Source organism: Amblyraja radiata, chromosome 4, assembly GCF_010909765.2.
Source record: "Amblyraja radiata isolate CabotCenter1 chromosome 4, sAmbRad1.1.pri, whole genome shotgun sequence".
Lineage (NCBI taxonomy): Eukaryota > Metazoa > Chordata > Chondrichthyes > Rajiformes > Rajidae > Amblyraja > Amblyraja radiata.
The window spans coordinates 99,176,470-99,199,729 of NC_045959.1; the positions used below are offsets into that span (position 1 = coordinate 99,176,470).

Here is a 23,260-nt window from a genome sequence, read left to right on the forward strand (position 1 = left end):
GAGAGGAGTTATGGAGGGAGAGAGGGAGAGAGGGAGAGAGGGAGGGAGTGACTTTGGGAGTGACTGAGGGTAGGGGAAAGGAGAGGGAGAGAGAGGTGAGGGAGGGATTGGGGAGGGGAGGAGGAGAGGGGAAAGAAGAGGAAGGGTGAAGAGGAAGGGGAGAGAGTGCTAGGGATGAGGGGAAATGGGCTGCGCCTGTGAAGTTGGGGGCTATGGGTGAGTGGTGGAATATTGTGTTGGGGGACCAAGACTCCTGTGTGACAGGGACCCAACAGGTCCCACTTAGTCTAGTAACTATCTATTGTTAAATTGATAAATGTAACGCCTACAAATTTGAATGAGTAACCAATATAAATCAAAAGAAAAGTTATACAAATGTAAACTACTCTTCTAATGACATTGTGATTATTAATTCTTCCTTCGCTCCATAGATGCTGCCGCACCCGCTGAGTTTCTCCAGCAATTTTGTCTACAAAGGGTATTATGTTTTTGTTCCTAAATGCTTGAATCGGAAATCTGAAAGGAGCATTTCATGTTTTACTGAAAACTGGAATCATTGGATGTAGAACAAGTATAAGATAACAAACCAATATTACTTTCAAAAAAGTCACCTTTTAATCTGTTTTCAAGGAACAAATAACAATACAAGCAATGACAATAAAAATGCATTGGCCAGCCTAAACGCCAGTTTGTCTTTTTATACACTTTGCATTATCAAAGCCAACAATCCTCAAGACATTTGTTTCAGTAAAGTATTTACACTTCATCACATAGGTAGTAAAGTTTGCATTTTATTTTGTCTTGCATATATTTAACCTATAGACAGGCGATATCGACGTGTTTATTTTTTTTTACAAAACTTACAAAAGGTAATGCAACATCGAATTTACCTGAGAGGAAATTTGTTCTTAGCATAATGTTTCTTTTCTCAAACTACCAAAAGGACTACACGGGTGATTCTTAATAGACAGAAAATGAAGTATCCTGTTACAGATACTGACGTAGTTATTGTCTTTAAATTACATAAGTACCATTAACTTAGAAGGTTTACATTCATTACAAGAAGGTTGTTTAATTTTGAACCATTTTGATTTAACACTGATCACTGCAATGCTAATTGCATTTTGTTTTGTACAATGAAGTTTTCAATACGTGGAAGAATGAGTCCACTTGTTACCCTGTTTCATACACATTGACCACCATGAAGTCAATCACTACAATGGGAACTCACATTACATTAACTAACCTTTATTGTCACTAAGTCACTTCAAACATAATTTGCTTCCATACATAATCATTGTAGGGACCAACTGAAACAGTAATGTGGGAAGGTTTGTTTCCATCACACACACCAGTGAAAATGAGGCAATGTTAGATTAGTCCTGACTACAGTACAGAACACACCTCAGTTGTTTCTTCACATCAGTTTTGGCATCTGTTCCATCTATATTCCGAAAGTACTCATTACAGCTTTTTGTTAAATACAACTAAATGGATCCAAAATAAACAGGCAGCTTTACTAGCTGCTGGAGGATGTGCCTTTCCTTGGAGATAGGGCGGAAATTATGTTCAGAGATGTGCTGTTATCTGACTCCATGGAGCTGTTCGTCATCTGTCCACATTGCCTGCTGGAAGGGTTGAAAGTCCTGTAAAGTTGAAGTCAGTGGAGAGAAAAGAGTTAGAGAAAGTCTGGCCAAAGTTCCCTTCAGTCAAATCTTGCGAAAATTAGGTGCCATTTTTATGCTTGTGATTTTTTTTTTCATTTTTATAATGCCATATATCTGAAAATGTGAAATATGCTGAGCCCAGGATGATTTTAAAATATTTGCCAGAGGAAGGGGTGGAATTAATTAGAATTATAGTGCCCCACCAAAACTATCTGAACGGAACACAAATTTCAGATGCAGTGGTTTGATCCTGCCTGCCCGATTCTTGATCTGCAAACTTAAGTGCACTACTTCCTGGGCTGCCTGTTTCTGCTTGGACTGATGTTGCCGAGACTGGGCGGTCAACAAAGATGAAAGAATGCATTAGATTGCATCTGAACTGAGTGACATGCTGTACAATGTCACAGAACAAAACAAATGCAACTGACTGGAAACAAAAATACAAAAATCAATTAGCAAGGTGAAATAAAGTTTCATTTTATTCAGCAATGTAAGTGCACCTAAAATTACCAGCGTTGTCATTTTCCTAGCTCTCAGAGGAGAACTGAACGCAACCAAAAATCCTCAATTTGCCCTGACGTGAAATTTCACCTTTTACCATCAGCAAATATTGAATAGTCATTAACTTAGTTCTGTCTTTAAAGAAATAACATCATTCAAAATAAATAATCTTTTCCCAGATATTAATGAAAAATAAAACCCACCGAGAACAAACAGGGGCCCGGCGTGGGAGGTGGGGGGCGAGAAGGAAAAGGGACATCGGGACTATATTGAATACTTTTGTAACTTTGTCACTGCCCTATACTTGCGTACTTGTGTATTGTATGCAAAACAAGAATTTCACCGTAACAAGTAAAGTATCAATCAATCAATTAATAATATGCAAGACAAAAACAATCTGAAGCATGTCCTTTCTGAAGCTGGTGATTATCTGCTTTGACCATGTAAAGAAATTAGCTGATGGATTGTACAACTGCTTTGATTTTTCTCTGTACAAAATGAATGAGTGAATTAATTAATTAATTAATTAATTGGATGATTGATTCATGAATATGTTTATTGACCAAATATTCACATTTAAGGAATTTGCCTAACTAAACAGAATAAGACAAAATTTGGGGATGAGAATAGATTATATTCGCAGCATGGGATATTTCAATGTATATGTACTCAGCAATACAGTGGATTCTCCTATAGCTTTCCTGTTTGCAGCTTGGCATTGAGTAGACATGCAATGGAATGAGATATTTGAATAGATGAAATAAAGAAAGAAGGGAGAAGCTTATATATATGGAATAAACAGCATGGACTTATTTGGTCTAATGTCCCGCCTATGCAGTGTAAATTACATCAAGCTTATTCTGCCATTAGTTTACCTCCCATGCTTTGATACTATTTATTGTTCCTTTATTCTATAACATAGTAAAATCATATTTATCTTTTTACTTATTGCTTGCTTACAAATTAATCTCATTTTGCAGACATTAGGCTACCTTGTTAATTTTGATATCAGTTTTAGACAGCTGAACACATCAAAGTAATTGGCATAGATTTTAAATTTGTACAGGCAGACTCCCCACCATAACAAGTATTGACAATAATATCAAAGATATTTTTGACGTTGTTCTTCACCTTAAAGCTCCCCACTCCACAGAAAATACTTTCAAAATATATACTTGTTTTTATGTTACTTCAATATGACAAATTTACGTGAAGAAGGGTTTCGGTCCCAAACATTGCCTATTTCTCATCGACGCTGAGTTTCTCCAGCATTTTTGTCTACCTTCGACTTTCCAGCATCTGCAGTTCCTTCTTGAACAAATTTACATGTTTGTGTAGGAAGGAACTGCAGATGCTGGAATTGGTGATGTTTCGCTTCTGTCTGAAGAAGGGTCTCGACCCAAAACATCACACATTTCTTCTCTCAAGAGATGCTGCCTGTCCTGCTGAGTTACTCCAGCATTTTGTGTCTATCTTAAATTTATTTGTTTGCTTTTATGACAGAGAATTTCGGACAATGCTTAACTTCTGCAAATAGTGTTCACTTTTACTCGTCCAAGTAACAGATTGGAAGCTTACCCCAGAAGCTGAGACCGTGGTCTGGCCAGAGGGTGAGCAGCTTTTCACTCTCGGTATCTCCTCCTGATTCGATGCAGAAGATGATGAGGAAGATGGAGTCATTGCGACTGTATTGCTTGTACCTGCAAAAAGATAATTTGAGCTAATGAAGCATCTTGCTGAAGGTGAATATAATACTTATCTTTCAGATTTTTTCAACTAATAATTGCAGACTCACTTGAAGTGCTCTTGGACTTGTTTAAATTTTTAGGTTTTCTTTTTCGAGTCTGGATTCCTTCTTTCTTCATTGCCAGAGGCCTTGCGACCTTTGCATGTGAAGGAAAGTATGTATTTTTGAAAATGTTGTGAAATCTTAACTAAGAAATAACAAATGTAAGCACATCACATCAAAATATTTTCATTTTGATGCATTGGGAAATGTATAATTCCTCAATTATGATGTACCATATATTCATAAAATTACTACATTCCCCTGTTCATTGTAATAGAATATTTGCAACCAATTTTGTATTACAATTTCAAAGTAAAATTCTCTGAAGCACAGCAGTTAACAGGAGCCAAATAGCCAATATTAAAGATTGTTTTTTTCCTTTGATGCTGTTCGTATATTAACATACTCAAAGTAAGTCACTTTATTTGTCTTTTCTGAGCAGATGAAATGCAGACATAGAAAGTTGTCTGTTAATGCTATCTGCACATAGCTCTTTGAATTTCTGCCGATATGGAAAAATCTTGATATCCAAATGGTCAATAATGGAAGAATGTAACATACCCCATGAAGTTTCATATAAAGCCCACATGCATTGCAGACTGGCTCTCCCTCGGCATTCCTGCGCCATAAAGTGGTGGTGGATGTATGACAATTGGCACAAGCCAGGCCAATCCGTCTGGTGGACGACTGCAAGATAACAACAGAACTATTGTATCCAGGATGTACAAAGTATGGATAGCTACAATTATAATTATTGCAATCATTTTCTTACAGCTAATATCATAACGTTACATCTTAACATTTTCAAAAATTGAATCATAACATTACATCTTAAAATTTTCAAAATGTAAAGCAAGCCCAAACTAAATAAATTATAGGAACAGGATTGGGCCCCTTAATCCTGTTGTGTAATTTAATAAACTTATGGCTGGCCTGTTACCCCACTCCAAATATCTGTCTTTATCCTTTACTCCTTAATATATTGTGTTCACAATAATTTCTCAATCTCAATTTTACAATTAACAATCTACTTATGGTAAACTTCACTAAGAGTCATAGAATCATGTACAGTAGTTGTGCAGCAAAAATTGTGATCTTCAGCCTACCATATCCACAAAATATTTACCCATCTACACAATCCCATTTACCTATATTGTGTCGTTCTATGCCTTGCCTACTTAGGTATCCTGTCTAAATGCCTCTTATACATAGTAATTGTATTTGATTCCACCACCTCTTCTGGCAATACCAGATAAAAACCATTTTCAATATAAAACACTTACTCCTCAGATCCCCTTTAAAACTCCTATGTCTCACCATGAAACCTCTTGCTTTTGAGCCAACCATGGGAAAAAAAGATATTGACCATCTACCATATCTCTGCCTTTCATAATTTTATATGTTTCTATCCAGTCATCTGCTCAGCTTCCTTTGCTCCAGGGAAAACAACCCAGCCTATTCGGTCTCTCCTAATAACTAATGTATTCCAATCCAGACTGCGTACTAGTGAAACTCCCTTGCATTCTCTCCAGCACAATCATGTTTTTGTGGCAACCAGAACTGTACATAATACCCCAAGTGGACCTAACTGGTGTTTTGTTAAATTGCAACATAGCATCCTGATACTTATATTCTATGCCCCAATTTATGAAGGCAACATGTCATATACCCTCTTCACCTCCCTATCTATCCATGCTGCCATTTACAGGAAACTGTAGACTTGGTTCAAAGTCGCTCAGTTTATCAACATTCCTTAGTGCCCTTTCATTTCCATATCGGACCACAATAAGACTTCCCAAAATGCATCATCTCATACTTGTCGGGATTAAATTCCATCTGTCAATGTTCAGTCCAATTTTCCAATTCATCTATATCCTGCTGTAACCTTAGATAACCCACCTCACTATTCACAACATCACCAATGTTCATGTTCATACCTCCCACACTCACATCCACTGTTAATATATTTCAAAGGTCCCAGCATTGATGTCTATGGTACACCACTGGTCACAATCTGAGAAACATACTTCCACCACTACCCTCTGCCTCTTGAGGAAAAGCGTTCCAACCTTCCAATATAGGAATATTTCCATGTATTGTTTCTCATACAACTGGCTTTCATTTTTAGACTATGACTCCTAGGTGCGCTGTTCTCAGCCAATAGAAGTAGTTTCCATCTTTATCTAACATTAATATCCTGAAAAGCTCAATTAAATTGCTGAGTAAATTACAACAAACTTATTTTGTGAAATCTCTCAGCATAATATTATCATAGAACAGGGATCTTTTGGGTAAAGCTACACCATAATTTGCTCCAACAGTGCTTGAAACTGATCAAAGCATTCCAAATAAGGCCCTGCTTCCTGGATTTTCCAGATCTTTAGCATAACTCCTACCTTCTTGAATTCTTATCTTATAGCAATAAAGGTTAGTATATCATTGCATTATTATTTGGTACCTGTTCATGACATTTTAATAATGTAATTGCATTACGTAATAATTTACACTTTATGCAACTCCAGAATAAGTGACAAATAATAAATTAGGCTGATGCAAACATTTTAAGTATTAATCATAAACAGAGCAAGATTGACTCAATAGGCAATACCCGTGGGTATATTTATTGCAAATAAAAAGTGACAAAAACAAAAACCAGTATCACTATGACATTAATTATTTTTATTTTTTCAGTCTCATTTCAGTATGGGGCAGTTTTTCAGTAAATTATATATCACTAATACAAGTAAACTATTAATCTCAACTATTTAAAAAATGCCACCAAATTTGTAAGTGGGTGAGGTTCCACTCAAAGATGCAGAAATACCTATACCAGTCAAATGCAAAGAGAATGCAAAGGCAATTCAGCTTTGTTCTTTGAAAATTTATCAAAGTTTACTTTTAAACAATTACAACAAATGATTTTCTGTGGAGCTGTTTCATTGCTTTGGCATTGCAGCCGCAATAAAACATACATTATGACTGAACTGGTTCAATTTCAGCCTTTGACCCAAGATGTAAAGTCACACCCTATGCAAAGCTACTGCATTGGCTCCAGTGCATTTTGCAGTGCAAAAATAACACGACCTCAAGAGTCAGGTAAAATATCCAACTCTGTTAAGTTCTAGGCCAATATTGATAACCCTATCAAAAGCACTTTAGAGAGCATTGTGTTGAAAAAGGAGAATAGGGGTTAGGTGGGAAAATAGATCAACCATGATCGAATGGTGCAGCAGACTCGATGGGCTGAATAGCCTAATTCTGCTCATGTGTCTTATGAATCAATACACGTTAAATTCTCGAGTTCTCCCTGATAATAGCATGGATTGATCAGCAAAAATGACATCAAATATTTTTAAACTGTTTCTCCGTTGGCTAAAAAGGCATAAAACTACCTGTCTGACAACATTAATGCAATCCAGCACAAAGTGGTTGGAAAAAATGCTCATGCATTGCAACTGTTCATCTTTTCCTGAAGCAGCTTTATGTCCTTCCAAAAAAAGGAACACTGCTTGTAAACCCTGCTGTTTTATTTTTTTCTCTCAAATTAATTCATGGCCTCAGTGCCAACTGAATGTAATAGGTTGACCTCCAGTCTCTGCTGAAACTGCTGTCTTCCAGGATACTCTATAACAATAGCCCAGTATATATTGCTCCTGGACACAGTTCTAAGAGGTCGTTTCTTGGATTGCAAACAACACCAAAGCAAAAACACTGCGGTTTTAAGTCAAAAATGAACCTATAATATGTGCTACAAACGTGCTTGAACTTTTTTTTTTTTGGGGGGGGGGGTCTGTAGGATTTAGGCATGACTTCATTTTTGGATCTCACTAATGGCCCTTGGAAAGGTGGAGTTGAGCATTGTTCTTGAAAAGGGGTGACAGTAAAAAATATGTGACATCAAAGAGCCTGTACAGGGTAAATATAACAAAGGCATCAAAGTATGGTTTCACTGTACTGAACAATATTTGCAGGGGATAGAAAAAATAATGGAAAAGTACAGTTTAAAAATATTAAGCAGATGGCATAAACAACTTATTACTTTCAGACGAGCGTTATGCTAATCATTTTCTGTTGAATGACCTTGGATGTAATTCAGTTAATTTGGAAAATATTGGGAAATTATTTATTACATCACTCTACAGAATTATGTATGCAGACGTGTATTTATTAAGCCACTTATATGACATGCCAAGGTGATTTACTGCCATTACACTTTTGACATGTAATGTAATATGCACACAGCAGTAAATATGTTTCAGTGATGGTGGTTGAGGTGAGGATATTAGCTACAACGTCAAGAAATATCTCTTCAAGAAATCCCACTTACTCTTCCTCAATATAGTGCCATGAAATATATATCTTTCAATCAACCTGGCAGAATAAATAAGACCTAGGTTTCATGCATATGTTAAAGGCAGCATATCTTCCAGTGCTGCACTCAACTGGTGTTGATAAGGTTTATTTCTCTTCATTTTTTTTCTAAACCAGCATTGCAGTTCCTTGTATCTAGCAGGTTTTTTCCTCTCTGCATGGGAAATGGAACCAGTTCATTTGTGACCCAGATCCCAAAGTACTGCCAATTGAGCCCCAGTGAACACATATGGCTTACAAATGGTTCCTTGAACTCATCTTTCAACAACTAAGATTGCCGATTAACTTGTAGATTTACAGCTTGCAAATGGAGTCCATGTTGGGTTATGTTTACTTGCTGACTGAAGATTGTGGTAAATTATTAAATACGTCTGAGTTCAAGCGACTGCTTTCGTGTCTCTCCACCCCCTTCTGATTACACCATTGCATGTGCATCTTTACTTGGAAAATCGTATTAACAGAGTCTGAGGTGGAGGTTCAAAGTTTAATGCTAAAAACGGGGTGGGTATACGTTTAATTATTGGTAGCGTTTCAACATTTTAAATTGCCGTTACCTTATTTTTAAATTATCGACCTGTTCTATCCAGGATCGTGAGCTATCTATCAATAAATCTAAAAATTCCATCGTGGTTTTGTAGTATCTGAGAGCAACTGTATCCTGGATCCTTAAACCTAAATCCTAATCGTGGATAAAATACGCCTGAATTCGCTGCCATCATACGCATTGCCTTCATCTCCTTGTTTTAGTGGGGACTGTTGGCCCTTCATAATGCAAGCAGAAGATGATTCCCTGTCGCCTTATCTCACCCCACCTTGACCATTTGCCTCGTTAAATTAAGTGGCTGGGAGTGTTCAATGTTTTCCCACAATAGACTTTAACACAGCAGTCGATGTGATACCTTTTTTTTTAAAAAGGGCACATTCAGTGGGAATGGCTCAGTGATTAGAGAACCCAATTAACGCCTTTTAACTCGTTTAACCTGGAGAATAGATGCAATGATCATTTTTTTTCTGGGAGGGAGGGGTGGTGGGATGCCTCCTTTGGGTTTGCCAGGTCGGGTTTTGTTTTATTTTTCATCCGTTTAACACCACGCTTTCTCTATTCTGTAGTTCGCACGCGACTGTTGACAATTTTTCCTCACCACGTAACAGATTCATTTAATTCCACGGGCAGCAAAGAGGGGAAAAACAAACCAAAAAGAACATAAACCCTGGCATGGTCTTGCTGGGGACATTATATATCTGTAACTTTCGTGTATCTGTCTCAAGATTAAAAATAAATGGACTCATTTTCAAGTAACTGGGGTTGCATTACGAAAACTGGTTAGCCTAGTCGATGAAAGAATTGAAATACACAACTTTACTGCATTCACTTCGTCTAAAATTAGAATTAGAAAGCTGCAGGAGTTGGTTGGACGTCTCTTGCCTAATAGGGACGATTCACCCAAACAACCGGATAGTTGTGTATTTCCAGTAAGAATTTGTTTTAATTTTCGATTTACTATGTTGTTAAGTTTCTTCACATGGCATGTTATCCCTAAAAGTATATTCCTTCAATACGTGTGCTTAGGTAAGCAATCTTGAATGTTAGTAATTATCAACGAAAACTGGGCTGGTATGTCATAGAAATCGTGAATGGATCTGAAACATATACATAGCAAGGAACTGCAGATGCTGGTTTACACCGAAGATAGGCGCAAAATGCCGGAGTAACTCAACGGGACAGGCAGTGTCTCTGGATAGAAGGAGAGAGTGATGTTTCGGGTCGAGACTCCTCTTCAGACTGATTTACATGTGTTTGTATATTTCTGAAATGCACTTTAATGCGAAATGAATCCTGAGATGTCACTTTATATTCATGGAAAATCCTGTATTGGGACAAATCCTAATTGAGAAATAAATGTTTAGAGTGGCTGAGTAATATCATAACAGTGGATGCTTTACAGTCATAGTATAATCTATTAAAATACAGATTAAATTGTTCCCGAGTGCAAAAATAAAATCTTAGTGATGCATTGGATTACAAACGCTAAAAAAAGATAAAGACCAATGTTTCTCTAATTAACAGAAGCTTAAACTCTGCATGCTATTCTTGGAAGTATTGCTGCCTTGCAGACTGAAGTTATCATTCATATTTAAAGATAGTACCTGCTGTGTCTGGATTGGACTGGCGGGGTTACATAAGCCGCTTACCATTCTCTTCTGCGGTTTGATAAGAGGTCGGCTGAGTCCGTTCATCTTATGGTACAAACCGCAGGCGTTGCACAAGTAATGGCCGGTGCCATCGCGCCGCCAGAGGGGAGTGGACATGGAGCCACAATTGACACACTCGCGGGCCTCGGATAGCTCGTCCAGTAGCTCTGCCGTCCACGAACAAAAAATAAATAACACCAGTTGTTGAAATAACGTACACAACATATTTCACCAAAAATTGTGCAAAATGGTTGCAATGAATCAACGTCTGTGCACGACTACATTATGATTGACTAAAAATATACACGATTGTCTGTAAAGCGTTTCCGTAGATTCTGAAAAGACTGAAAAGCAAACCTTTCCTCCCGACCACCTCAGTGAATCAGAAGAAGAGTTTTAAATGATCTGGGGAAATAATATTTCGCTATGAATGGAATTCTGTTCTCCAGCGGTATTTTAAATTGTGTGCATATCACACATGGTGGACATTTTTTTTAATGTTTAAGGTTGATGATTACCAATGTTTGAAGAAGATTTGAATTTCTATTTTAATGTCTAACGAGTTTCAATTTTTAACGTTGTCTCATTACATTTGTCCAAATTACCTCAATATTCCAAATGCTTTCCCATGCATATTTTAAGGAAGTGGGCCAGCCATTAAAACAGGGAATTGATTTGCCACGACAGAATACTAAAAACAAAGGCCTTAAGGGTAAGAGGTAAGCTCATTGACAAACATATATAAAGTGAGCTAGGAAGGAACTGCAGAACTGCTGGTTTACCAAATATCATAGAGCGGAGGGTTTACACCGAAGATAGACACAAAAAGCTGGAGTAACTCAGCGGGACAGGCAGCATTCTCTAGAGAGAAAGTATAAGGGTGGACTCTGAAGAGGGGTCTCGACCGAAACGTCACCTATTCATTTTCTCCAGAGATGATGTCTGACCCGCTGAGTTACTCCAGCTTTTTGTCTCTACATTTATAAAGTAAGTTTTGGTCTGGATTTACTCGCTCCAGTTTTTCAACGGAGGTGAAGAACTCTGAAATTAAATTGATGATTTTGTCCAATCGAACAACTGGTGGAATTTTAGAGGAATGCATCACCTTAAATATCGGGTAGCGTTACTGCAGAGGATTTATCTCTCCGATTTCTCGAATGGGTGCTCGTGCTTATTGGAGAAGGATTTGTCTTCCACAAAGCACGACCTCCCGCCTAAACTATTATACCACATCTAATTCCAAGTCAAAACAGCACCAGCGGTGAACCCTGGGCTTTCTCTGTTGAGCTGGGGAATAGCTGACTCCAATGCTCCGCTTAAATGGACACAAAGTGCTAGGATAACTCAACGTCAGGTCATGCCTCTGGAGAACATGGATAGGTGGCGTTTCTATATGGATAGGTTTCTACATGGATAGGTTAGAAACGTCACCTAACCATATTGTCCAGAGATGCTGCCTGACCTGCTTTGTGCCCTTTTGAGTATTAACCAGCATCTGCAGTTATTTGTTTCTCCAATTCTCCGCTGCTAGTGATTTTTAGTTAACCGGTGACTCAAGAAAACGCTTGGTAGCGAGCTAACAAAACCGACCACAAATCTAGCGAGCAGCTACACGATGCAGAGATGTTTAAAATAAATAGTGCTACATGGATAAATGGAACATCAGTTCTCAATCTGACTGGCAACATTTCTGCCTTCGATTTATACAAATCATTTTAAATAGAGAGTTTACTCGTTGGTATTCTAATGGTGTTCATATCCATTTATTCTTCCGGTATTACTCTATCGATTGCAGTGACAACTAGCGGTTCTAAATTGACCAGAAGCTTCCTTTCCGTTAATCAATGCAGTCACTGAAAGCAAGGCGCTGGCCAGTGAACATAACATGATACAAAATGGCAAGTCACCGAGTTACGTGCATTTCGTTAATTACACGTTAATTACGTGTATTGCTTTCTCGTTGGATAGCCGTTCAGTGTTGATGTGCTTGGAGATGCATCTTACAGAAAATATTATCCTACAAATTAGGTCAAACGGGAAATGTAACGATTAAAATTTCACCTATTGCTTAAGTCCCAAAGTGGATGCTGTGATTACAACTGCAAATGCTGGAAATACTCGACAGACAGATCGTGCAGCATCTGCGTGTCAATGATCTCCCATCGGAAATCTTTCCTCTGTTTCTCTTTCCACAGATGCAGTGAGTAATTCCAGTATTCAATTTTTTATCAGATTTCCTGCATCTACAGTTTCTTTTTTTTTTAAATCTTCGTGCCTATATATACTGCATTGATTACTACAAAAGACATATACCAAGAATGGGGGACGTTTGAAAGAAGATGAGTGTGTGTCCCTCCCTCTCACTGCCTGCTGCCTGGCCCTCTGAGTATTTCCAGCAATGGAGTATTTGATTCCACAGACATGGAAACATCAGAGACAGGGAACCAGACGCCATAGATGTTTCAATTCAAATGGAAATCCTCAGCATATCCGCATTGTTCCACAATTGGTGAAAAAGATTCTAATTGTTAACACGTTGTAGCTGCGCAATCTACTCCTGTGAAATAGACTGCGGCATGTCCTGCAATAATTCTCGTCTTTTCATATTTGTGTATATGACATAAATATGAATGTTGTCAGATAAACATCTGGGCAAATAAACTTCAAAGGTTTCAAAGGTCTTTTATTGTCACGTGTACCAGTGATATGCGAAACTTCCCCTTTCCTATTCCAAAATGTTGGCGGTTCCGCTCTGAGTCTCTAACAGTTGCTACATTTTTTGTAATAAATGTTCGTAAATCGCAATACTTCAAATTGTCAACGTCTTGTGCGGTGATTAATTAAAACAAAACACTCGACGCGAAATAAATTAACCCCCACATCCCCGCCACCGACATTCGGCATCCTCATCTTCCTTCCCAAGATTGCTGGAGTTGTCGAGGCCAGGGCCACGGTTATCTGGTAGTTTTCAAGTGAAGGAACACGCGCTCTTTGCACTTTTCTCCGACCTTATAAAAACGCTCGACCTACAGCCTCGGGCAATAAATCATTTGCGCTATAATGCCATCAAATAAGACGGCTGGACCTTCCTATAATTGTCCTAGTTAATAATGATGATAAATGAACAGGGAATCCCCGTGGGATCCATGGGACGAAATAATTTTACGCTAGCAAATCCATTTACAAATTATGTTGTACCATTGTAATAAGCGTGTTTAATTTTAAAAATGTAACACGTTCAAAATGCACCTTTTTTCATCCCCTTCAAAATCTCGAAGATGGCCCGAGGGGACAGAGAGAGGTGTAACGTCCTGCTAAGGGGCTGCAAAATGCTGGAGGATTTATATGTAAGCTGCAAGCCTACACTACAAAGAATTACTCGAGACAATGTCTCCCAGAGATTGATCACTGCAACAACAAACATCAAAGCAGCGAAAGGAGAGAATTAATCCTCCATATATATATTCGCAGCAGTTGCTGTACAAACGCTGCCTTCAAACAGTTGAGGTGTTTCCACAGTCTAACAGTTTACTTTGCGGGTAGTTTAAAAGTTAATTGGTTTAACGCAATTGTCTCTACATTTACAATTCGCTTTAATATCTAACTGAAGAGATGTAACAATGTGGCTCCAAAGGGAGCTAGCAAACGAACGTCGAAATCCATTGCCAAATGGTGCGGGTTTACGTTGAAAGGTGACTATCCACGGTCTCGGCTGTATGGTGCAGATGGATATAATTAAAAACGACAATGTGCTAAATGCAGAAGGCAAAACACTTCCAAGTTCTAGAAGTGTGAGACATCAGAAAAAGGAGCCAGCCAGGATGCCAGACCCCCAAGGCCTGTTTCAATGTACAGAACCGTCTCCTCCATTCAAACAAGACATCGTTGATTCAACAACTCATCATTATGTCAGCATTCAGCAATGCGTAAAGAAAATAGTCTTTGTCAGTTCCGATTTTTGGAGTGTGTGTTTAGATATTTTGGACCATATTCCGTCTGGATAGAATTCATATCCCAAAGGCGAAATACCGCTCATAACCACGTATTGGTTATGATTACATTTTCTCTGCAAACTCTTGGGCAACCCCCCAACTCTAAACAAAACTGAGAAAGCAGCTGCCTTATTGCATTGGAACAGGAGACTACATTTATTTAACCCATCTCACATATAGCTGCACAGTGGCTCCAAGTATGAAATACTTTACATTTCAAAAGGTTCCGACTGAAAGTATTTATAATTAATTCACTGAGAAGTGAAAATAATTAAATCCCATCTCCTTGTCGTCGTTTCCTATTTTTCACCAGATCCAAAAATCTAGCTGCCATATTTCGTCAAACTGAACCATTCTCAGTTGTTTATAATTCATTTTACAATAACAAGTACAATAACTTGTATACCTATCTGCAATGATCTTATAAAAACCTAACCCAGAAATATTCTGTTCACTATAAATTGTGAATCCATCTAATGTGAAATATTGTAGCAACAACCAATGATTCATAAAATGGCTTCACGTTATAGATTTAAACTTAGGTTGTGAACTGTGTTTTTTTTTAATTTACCTGGCCTTATCTTATTTACCTGATTGGCAAAAAAAATATTCGTTTAATTACGAATTAAGTTAAGAAGCAATTGTTATAAGTAACTATAGCAAGGTGGATACGGTGGCGCAGCGGTAGAGCTACTGCCTTACAACACCAGAGACCAGGGTTCTATCCTGACCACGGGTGCTCTCTGTATGGAGTTTGTACACTCTACCCGTGACCCGCGTGGGGTTTCTCCGGGAGCCCCGGCTTCTTCCCACACTCCAAAGACGTACAGGTTTGTACTTTAATTTGGTTGGTAAAATAGTAAATTGTCAATAGTCTGTGTAGGATAGTGTTAGTGTGCAGGGGTCACTGTTCGGCGCGAAATCGGTGGGCCGAAGGGCCTGTTTCAACATCTCTAAACTAAACTAAACTGATGAAAATATAATTTGCTGTTTCTGTTAAACGATTTATGTTGTGAAATATTTGAATGCATCTGAAGTTGTATTTAATTTGTTGGTTTCCGCTTAATCTGAGACTTCGGTTTACAACCCGATCTATGGCTCATGAGTTTTACCCCTTCGACTTTCTCCAAGCAATCTTGGCCATAACCCCTGCCATCAATAGACTCAGAGACAGCAGGAAACTATGATCTTTAGAATGAACATGGCATTGTCCACAAGTACCTATACTGACAATTCCAAGGTTGACAAAAGTGCTGGAGAAACTCAGCGGGTGCAGCAACATCTGTGGAGCGAAGGAAATAGGCAACGTTTCGGGCCGAAACCCTTCATCAGCCAATTCCAATGTTAGACCAGCCTGGGGACTTAGAGATGCGTTACGGCATATTACTGTGGAATATCCAAAGGAAATACCTATTTGATACATAAAGGTGATTTACCTATTAGAATTCTATTACTGCTGACAGTTCATACGTACGCAGTGCAACTGTGTTAAAGATTGTTTTTGCTGCAAGCTGCAATTACATTGTGATCTTGAAATGAAATCATTTTATCTATTAAAACCTGGTCCGACAAGATAAGAATGACTAATGTCATGTGGAAGAAATTAAACTTGATTTTCGGATTTGCGGTTTAACCTCGACAGCAGGGCTGTTTTAAGAATCGTTACTGGTCCGAACCAGATATGTTTCCGTAAGAGGCGTAAAACGGTAACACGCCTACCGTTACGATAGCTCGCAACCTCCTGCATCGCTGCTATGGGTTTCTATGGCCTCGGAGGTGTCAACATTACAACGCCAAAAGTATGCCATTGACAACTCGCCAGCATTATGACAACTTCTTTCTACACGTTCATCCAAATAATCATTTATATTTAGTGTCGGTTGTTTGCTGCTCAGGAGTTTATTGAGGCGAACGTTGTAGGCCTAATGATTTTTTATTTTGCTTGGAAAGGGGCTACATTTTAAAATCTGCATCTTTTACATGGATAAAAAATATCGTGTGTTCAACTAAAATGATGTTTAAATTTGGGAACTATAACATGTTTTTTTAACTACTAAAGCTCGCTTATTTTCAAGTAATGACCTTCAAATGCCGATATTTTAATTTCTGAACCTAGATTTTCAGCTCGTCAAATTGATTCGGATTTGGCTCACTTTTGTTTTTCTGCATCTTTCCTGGAGGAAAGTCGTTTAACAGTCACTATTCATATTAAAGAAATGTCATGTGAACAAAATGCATCCGCGGAGAGTTTAATGTGAGGCCAATATAAGTCACCTGCACTCTCGGAGTTGAGCTTCAGACCTGCATGGTGCAGGATTCAAAAAAAGCAAATCGCTACTATTACAAAACTAAGATAGACACAACATGATGGAGTAACTCAGCGAGTCAGGCAGCATCTCTAGAGAAAAAATAATAGATGAAGTATCGGGTCGGAACCCTTCTTCAGTCACCTATTCTTTTTCTCCGGAGATGCCGCCTGGCCCGCTGACCCGCTGAGTTACTCCAGCATTTCGTGTCCCGTCTTCGGTTTAAACCAGCATCTGCAGTTTCTTCGTACACTATTGGTAAACAGTTATCGGGTGGGTGGCTGGGGAGTGGGTGGAGTTTGTTGCCCTACTCCTTAATAAATATAACAAAATTACTTATTCAAAATTACCAAATCAAATAAGTTATAACCTTCCGATGACATGGATGCAGATGGAAGTAGTCACCAATGATCATAGAATCTTTGTATCTTTGGATCATAGCTCTAGTATCTTTGGTAGACACTGTCCTTTTTATTTTTACTTGAAATACTTTATTGTATTACCTGTTAGCATGGGCAATGGGGATGAACGCTTATTCCTTTTATTGTAATATCTGTTATCTTGTTCATAAATCGGAGAGTAAGACTAGTTGTGTTGGCGGGGAACTGACAAGGACTCGCCGTAACCAATCTAAGACGTCACTGACATAATAACTCCCTCTGGGAGCTCATATTCACTACAATATTTCCCATTGGAGTTCAATTTTGCCAGACATGTCTTAAAAGGTGGGCATTTCTTTAAGTCTGTTTGCAAGGCTGGATGGTTTTGTGCATTTCAGATTCACCTTGTTCTGATTTGAGAACCCTGCAAACCCTGCATTGGGGAAAAATAAATGCCTTAAAAAATCGGAATTTGATAACCAGTACTACAGTAACGTTTCAGATTCGTTTATTACTACTCGATGGACTAGAAAATAGATTTAGATTACTGTCTGTGTACGTGTTTGTATGGACTCTTATGACATGAACCCGTCTCCTTAACTTCTGAAAGCCTTCGTTGAATTTCTGCAAGGCGAAATTGCTCACACTCCTAAAATATAATCATTTAATACAATAAATTAGTCTAATTTGGTGTCAGTTCCAGTATACGACGCACCTATGATTAGGATTAAGATTAATAGGATTCCCATGAGTATTGGATAGTGTTACGCGGAAATAAGTAGGAGAATGGCACCGGATGCTATGCAAGTGAGAGCCGACATCAACTCGATGGGCCGATCGGCCCCCTTGGAGTAGTAGGAATGAATCAGAAACGCAATTCCTGGGATTATGATTCAAGTATAGAGGGAAGTCAAAGTTCACCAAATTTGGGTGAAAATTATGACATTACTTTGATTATTATAACCCTTGTTCACCAGAATAGGTGTTTTTCAATGGCTATCAATCGATGTGAATGCGCGGTCTTAAAATTCCGCGTATCTACCAAAATAAAGTTACTTAACAACCGAAATCTCCCAATACAAATATATTTCAATGCGCGTTGTGACACTTGTGAATTCATCAAAAAAGAAACAAGCGTACAAGTTCATACAGTTAATTGTGCATGTTGTCGTTTGCGTTTATTTGGCAACATGAATTGACACTATCGAGTTATTTGACGTGTGAATTCGCCAGCTAAACCAACTGCTAATTTGTTGTTTTGCCGTCTTTGGAGGAGTCTCCATTGTGTATTTCAAAATTATTGCTTGCGTCTCGGAAATGTAACCCGTTGCTCTTTCTTGTCAGGTCTCGCCATTTAGGTGGTGTCGCAGACTTTAAAAAAAATGCATATTGTTATGCTTTCTTTTCTTGAATATGCTCCAATATTACCAAGGTTTATCAGCTGCAGTAACTTAAAAATCTACAGCCGTTGGTGGTATGTCTAAGTTATTGAGATGGACATTCTCAGTGAATTAAATGTATAGAAATGAACTGGCCTCAAAATACTAAACTTGGATTTTGTTCGGATTATATTAATCGATGTGATTTTTGTTGATTTTGCCCATGCTTTGTACACGATGCCCACTTATGTTGTATGATGTACACGGACTGCTCTGCAGTCACATACTATAGTGTATCCGCCCACAGTTTCTGTGGTCCGACAGGATCGAGGCTTAAAGCAGGAACGAAGCTAAAAGGCCAGTACAGAATTTCGTTCGCTGCTTGTTAAAAAGACAAAAAATTCGTGCACGAAAACCACTCCTGACAAATCCAACAATGGAACGAGTGAGTGGCTGGAAAACTGCAGTAAAGACCACTCGATTTCACAAGCAAGAGCGACGCACAAAACTACCACGTTTAATTTACCATTATTATAGTTGAAAAGGGACGCTCTCGATTTCAGGCTGAAACCATCCCGTCAATGTTGATCAAACATGACTGTGTAAGAGAGAACAGGAGAAACTCTATAAGATAGACATGAAATGTTGGAGTAACTCAGTGGGACGGGCAGCATCTCTGGATAGAAGGAATGGGTGACGTTTCGGGTCGAGACCCTTCTTCAGATTAAGTCGTTCCTTCTATCCAGGTACGCTGTCTGTCCCGCTGTTACCCCAGCATTTTGTGTCCATCTTCGGTTTAAACCAGCATCTGCAGTTCCTTCTTACACAGGAGAGACTATATACATGGATGTCGGCCATAATACAAGACACGTGTGGTTGTCTAGCACACAGAGGGCGACTTACCTCCATTGGGTCCCCGAACAGGTATATTTGTAGGTCTGCTTTGCAAACTCTGCAACATAGGGTTTTCGAAGGAACCTGTAGCAGTCCAAGCCGAAGCCAGCTGGGGCCCAACGTAAGAAGCGTAAGGGCTGGGATAAGATCCATTAAGAGGTCTGGTCAAAGGGCCAGTGTACTGATCTCTGCCATTCAGACTGTTACTGTAGCCAGAATCTCGAGCGGCTCCGTTGGAAATGGGAGGACTGGGGGAAAAGGTGAACCTGCTGGAAACCATATCGTGAGGTCTGCTGGAGCTGTATGTCGAGCTTTCCGTGACAGGTTGAGTCCAGACCGAGTGGTTAGTAACAGGGTGACTCTGTTGGCTTGATCCGCTACCTTGGAGATAGGGGATGGTCTGGATCATGGAGCTAACCCTGGTGGTAGGAACGTAGACGGGAGAACTTGTACTGGAGTGCATGAAGTTGTTAGGAACATCGTGTGGGTAGGTACTCGGACCCTGCACAGATGCCACAGGCAAACTTTGGTACATTTCAATCGATGGATGTGCCACAAATTCCCTTTTTATTCCTCTGGGCAGAAAGAGTTTGCCTGTTTGATCCAGATCCGCCATGAAGGTGGCGAGTTCGTGTGAAGAATGCCCAAAGGCGTCTACTGGCCTCCGCTGCAGGAGGTGATTCCTATCAATGTCCAGAGTGGGAGCCGAGGCTTCCGCCAATCTCAGGCCTTCTTCTGATCCCGAGCTTCCTTCTCCTCCACTATGGTGGCGGCCAGTAAATTTTAGGTAAGGCTGGTCAGGCGGCGAGCTTAGGCCGTTTGGTCCGAGGTGCTTTGCCACGTTTGACCAGTCGGGTTCATTCGGGTCCATCCAGGTTCCGAAGAGTCCAAACGCCAAAGTGTAGTCCTAGAGAAAACAAATAGACTGTAAGCGTAAAGGATCAATGACTGAGAAGAGAGGGGAGAGAGAGAAAGAGAGAGAGAGAGAGAGAGAGAGAGAGAGAGAGAGAAAGAGAGAGAGAAAGAGAGAGAGAGAGAGAGAGAGAGAGAGAGAGAGAGAGAGAGGGAGGGGGGGAGGGGGGGGGGGTGGAGGGAGAAGAATACACAGAGCAAGATAGACATTCGCGGGTTCGCTGTTAATTAAATTAACTCGAATCTATTTTTATCGTTCTAACGCCCAGGAGACAAACGAGACATCAGACACTTAAATACCTCTTGCAAAACAAACTCCCCGAACAATTCTGAGTGTTTTCTTTCAGTACAATGCAATTTGATATAATAGGAAAAGAGTTGACGTATTATCCAGAGGTCACCTAGGGCCCATATCCTTCGGTAGACTGCTCTGTGTGGTTCAATCGATAGGTCCCGAGAGTACACCACTTTAAAGTTCACGGACTATTTCCAATTTCTCCAAACGTTTGTCTCCTGATGTTGACCATGAAATAGTTACTGGCGGCCTTTTTCCGCTGGCCCGAGAGAATATTCACTACCGCTCAAAAAAAAGAACAGAAACAGTCGCGCAGTCATGAAGTTTCGCCGCGCCAGGAGATTGCTTTTTAAATTGTCAGAACACTCGCCTACTTACACGGAAGATAGGCGAGTTAAAAACAACAGCGAAAAGTTAAACCAACGGCCGTAATGTTAACGGAGAGAATGCGTGTGTGTGGTGTGAGAGTGAGAGAGAGAGAGAGAGAGAGAGAGAGAGAGAGCGACAGTCGGGTGGACTATAAAGCTGTAGAATCGCCCATACATCGCCATTTACCCACCTGGTTTACAAGCATAGGTTTTTATACGATAGCCACCCGAACCACCGCAAACTCTGCCTTTAAATGTTAAGTTTAAGAGATCTCTAGCATTCCTTGCGAACCGAGTTCGCAAGCCAAGCGTGCGACGGAGCATACTGCAGCCTCGGCGATAGCATGTAACCCCCCCCCCCCCCTTAGCGCTGTGCCATTTGAAGACCTCGATTTATAAAACGAGATAAAAGCACTGACTATATCAAATACGAGTTGGCTTGCACTTAGAATCCTGGCAATAACCAAGTGTCCCTATCCAACCCAGAGAAATCCAAGACTCGCGAATTAGAAAGTAATTAAAAGATTTCCAACGCTGCGAAACTGCTGAGGTTTCAAAAGATAAATCGGTCAGAAATGATAGAACTCCATACACCGATACAGATAGGCCCAAAGCGAACAGTAAGTAATATGTCTTAGTTACGCCAGACTAGAGAAAGATAATTCCGAGATAAGAAATATAATAGATAAGAGCTAAAGGCACGATAAATAACCACAAAATGATCCAGTACTATCACAGCCGGCATGCTACGCTTGAACCAGTCCGTCGAGCATCAGAAAGAAGTGTGGAAAGTAAGGTGCCGACCTAACGGTGGATTGCCATCAGTCAGGTGTTTGTAGAAGTCCAGTGTGTCTTAAGACCAGTATGTCTAGGTGCTGGGCGGTAGAGTGCGCGTCTCTGCTCTCTGTTGAGCTATTTGAGTGGAGGCAGCGCCTTTAACACAATTCACTGGAAAACTGGAGATCCTGATTGGATTCACACGGTGCTGACTTAAACACGGACTCCGCAGCGCCTCCACCGTGGTGCCAGTCCCAGCAAACAGCATGACCCTAGCAAAACTGGCCCGCAGATAGACTGAAGCTCTCTGCGCGTCTCGTTTATATCTCCAGTCTCACAGATAGGTAGAGACGGGAAGACTGCAGCAATCAGAGACAGGCTGCCAGATACAAAAAAAAGATAGCTTGGGATATAATGTGAAAATGATTGAGTGGAGAGGGAACAGCAGAGCCTTTGAACTCCGGCATTAACGCGCTAACTAAAAGCACGGCGGACTACATTCAAGGAAAGGAATGTGACACCGACCTTATACTCGTAGACATTTTTAAATTAAAGATGTACATACATTATAATGCGTTGTCGCAGGAAAATCAATGAGGCGATGCTGATAAACATTCATTCCACCTGTCGTGTGACGATTTCAGTTACTTTTGGGCTCGAACTGATCGGAATGAATACGCTTGAGGGCACAATGTGCAAAGTTTGGCGGGCACAGTTTAAACACTACTTTGCCTGCATTGTCTTATAAAGGACGGGCGGCTTCCTCGCACTGACACGTTGCCCGCTTAAAAATGGTTGCTCTTGAGTTCAGGTGCGCAGTTCAAATTTCTTTCATCAATCTTAGCCAAGCCGCTGGCGGTGTCCAAAGTCCGAACGATATTTGCCGCACAAAGATCTATAAATGCAAGGATTAAAATGAAAGAGAACATTTAAAGAGGTACAGTTTCACTAAATGTGGTCATTACAAGATCACTTCACGGTGTTTTCGTTTTAACTGGATATCCATATATTTTACCCCGGTGCACAGTTGTTAGAATCAGGGAGGGGGTCGGGACCGATTCAAGACCATTGTGGAAACCCTTTGGATAGCAAATGAGTCCGTCACCCTTTCCACACCAGAAAATTCAGACCCGGGCATTGAACAGCTGACTACAAACCAAGACAATGACACTTTCTCAATGCAGACCTAGTTTCAGAGCCCGCATCCCTCAAAGTGTAGTCTTATTCCAAACGCTCAAAATATTGTCTAGTCTGCTCTGCAAGAACTACCAGCCTCTGTGCTTCCTTCTTGCAGCAAGCCTGGCGTATTAAAAGCAACAATGCAGTTATCTCCATTTCTCGCTGGCATATCCCACACACAACCCGATCGATACTGCCGTTACTCTTTCAGAAATATCGATATTCAAGCGCCATCATATCTCTGGCAATGCGGGTGT

The 23,260-nt window shown here is 39.9% G+C and overlaps 1 protein-coding gene across 6 annotated transcripts; it reads right to left on the reverse strand.

The window, feature by feature from the left end:
* Positions 1 to 596: 596 nt before the first annotated feature.
* Positions 597 to 23,211, reverse strand: LOC116972402 (GATA-binding factor 6-B-like). 6 transcript variants are annotated; one of them, XM_033020045.1, is made up of 8 exons: positions 23,011 to 23,211; positions 22,390 to 22,719; positions 19,482 to 20,379; positions 10,477 to 10,688; positions 4,519 to 4,644; positions 3,964 to 4,051; positions 3,747 to 3,868; positions 597 to 1,646 (listed from the first exon to the last, which is right to left on the reverse strand). In XM_033020045.1, the coding sequence occupies exons 2-8, from the start codon at positions 22,441 to 22,443 to the stop codon at positions 1,584 to 1,586; spliced, it is 1,563 nt and encodes a 520-aa protein (XP_032875936.1). In that variant the 5' UTR covers positions 22,444 to 22,719; positions 23,011 to 23,211; the 3' UTR covers positions 597 to 1,583. The 6 variants fall into 6 exon arrangements, with proteins under 6 accessions (XP_032875936.1, XP_032875940.1, XP_032875937.1 ...); XM_033020048.1 differs by having other exon boundaries at positions 601 to 1,646; positions 10,522 to 10,688; XM_033020049.1 differs by lacking the exons at positions 22,390 to 22,719; positions 23,011 to 23,211 and adding an exon at positions 21,852 to 22,047.
* Positions 23,212 to 23,260: the final 49 nt, after the last annotated feature.

Excerpts from the sequence above, each read along its gene's own strand:
- LOC116972402 (XM_033020045.1), bottom strand. The coding sequence starts at position 22,443 with ATGAATGTTTATCAGCATCGCCTCATTGATTTTCCTGCGACAACGCAT. Across the intron at positions 4,645-10,476 it reads GTCCAATCCAGACACAGCAG|TCGTCCACCAGACGGATTGG; the intron begins GTACTATCTTTA and ends GTTATCTTGCAG. Across the intron at positions 3,869-3,963 it reads CAAGTCCAAGAGCACTTCAA|GTACAAGCAATACAGTCGCA; the intron begins GTGAGTCTGCAA and ends ATCTTTTTGCAG.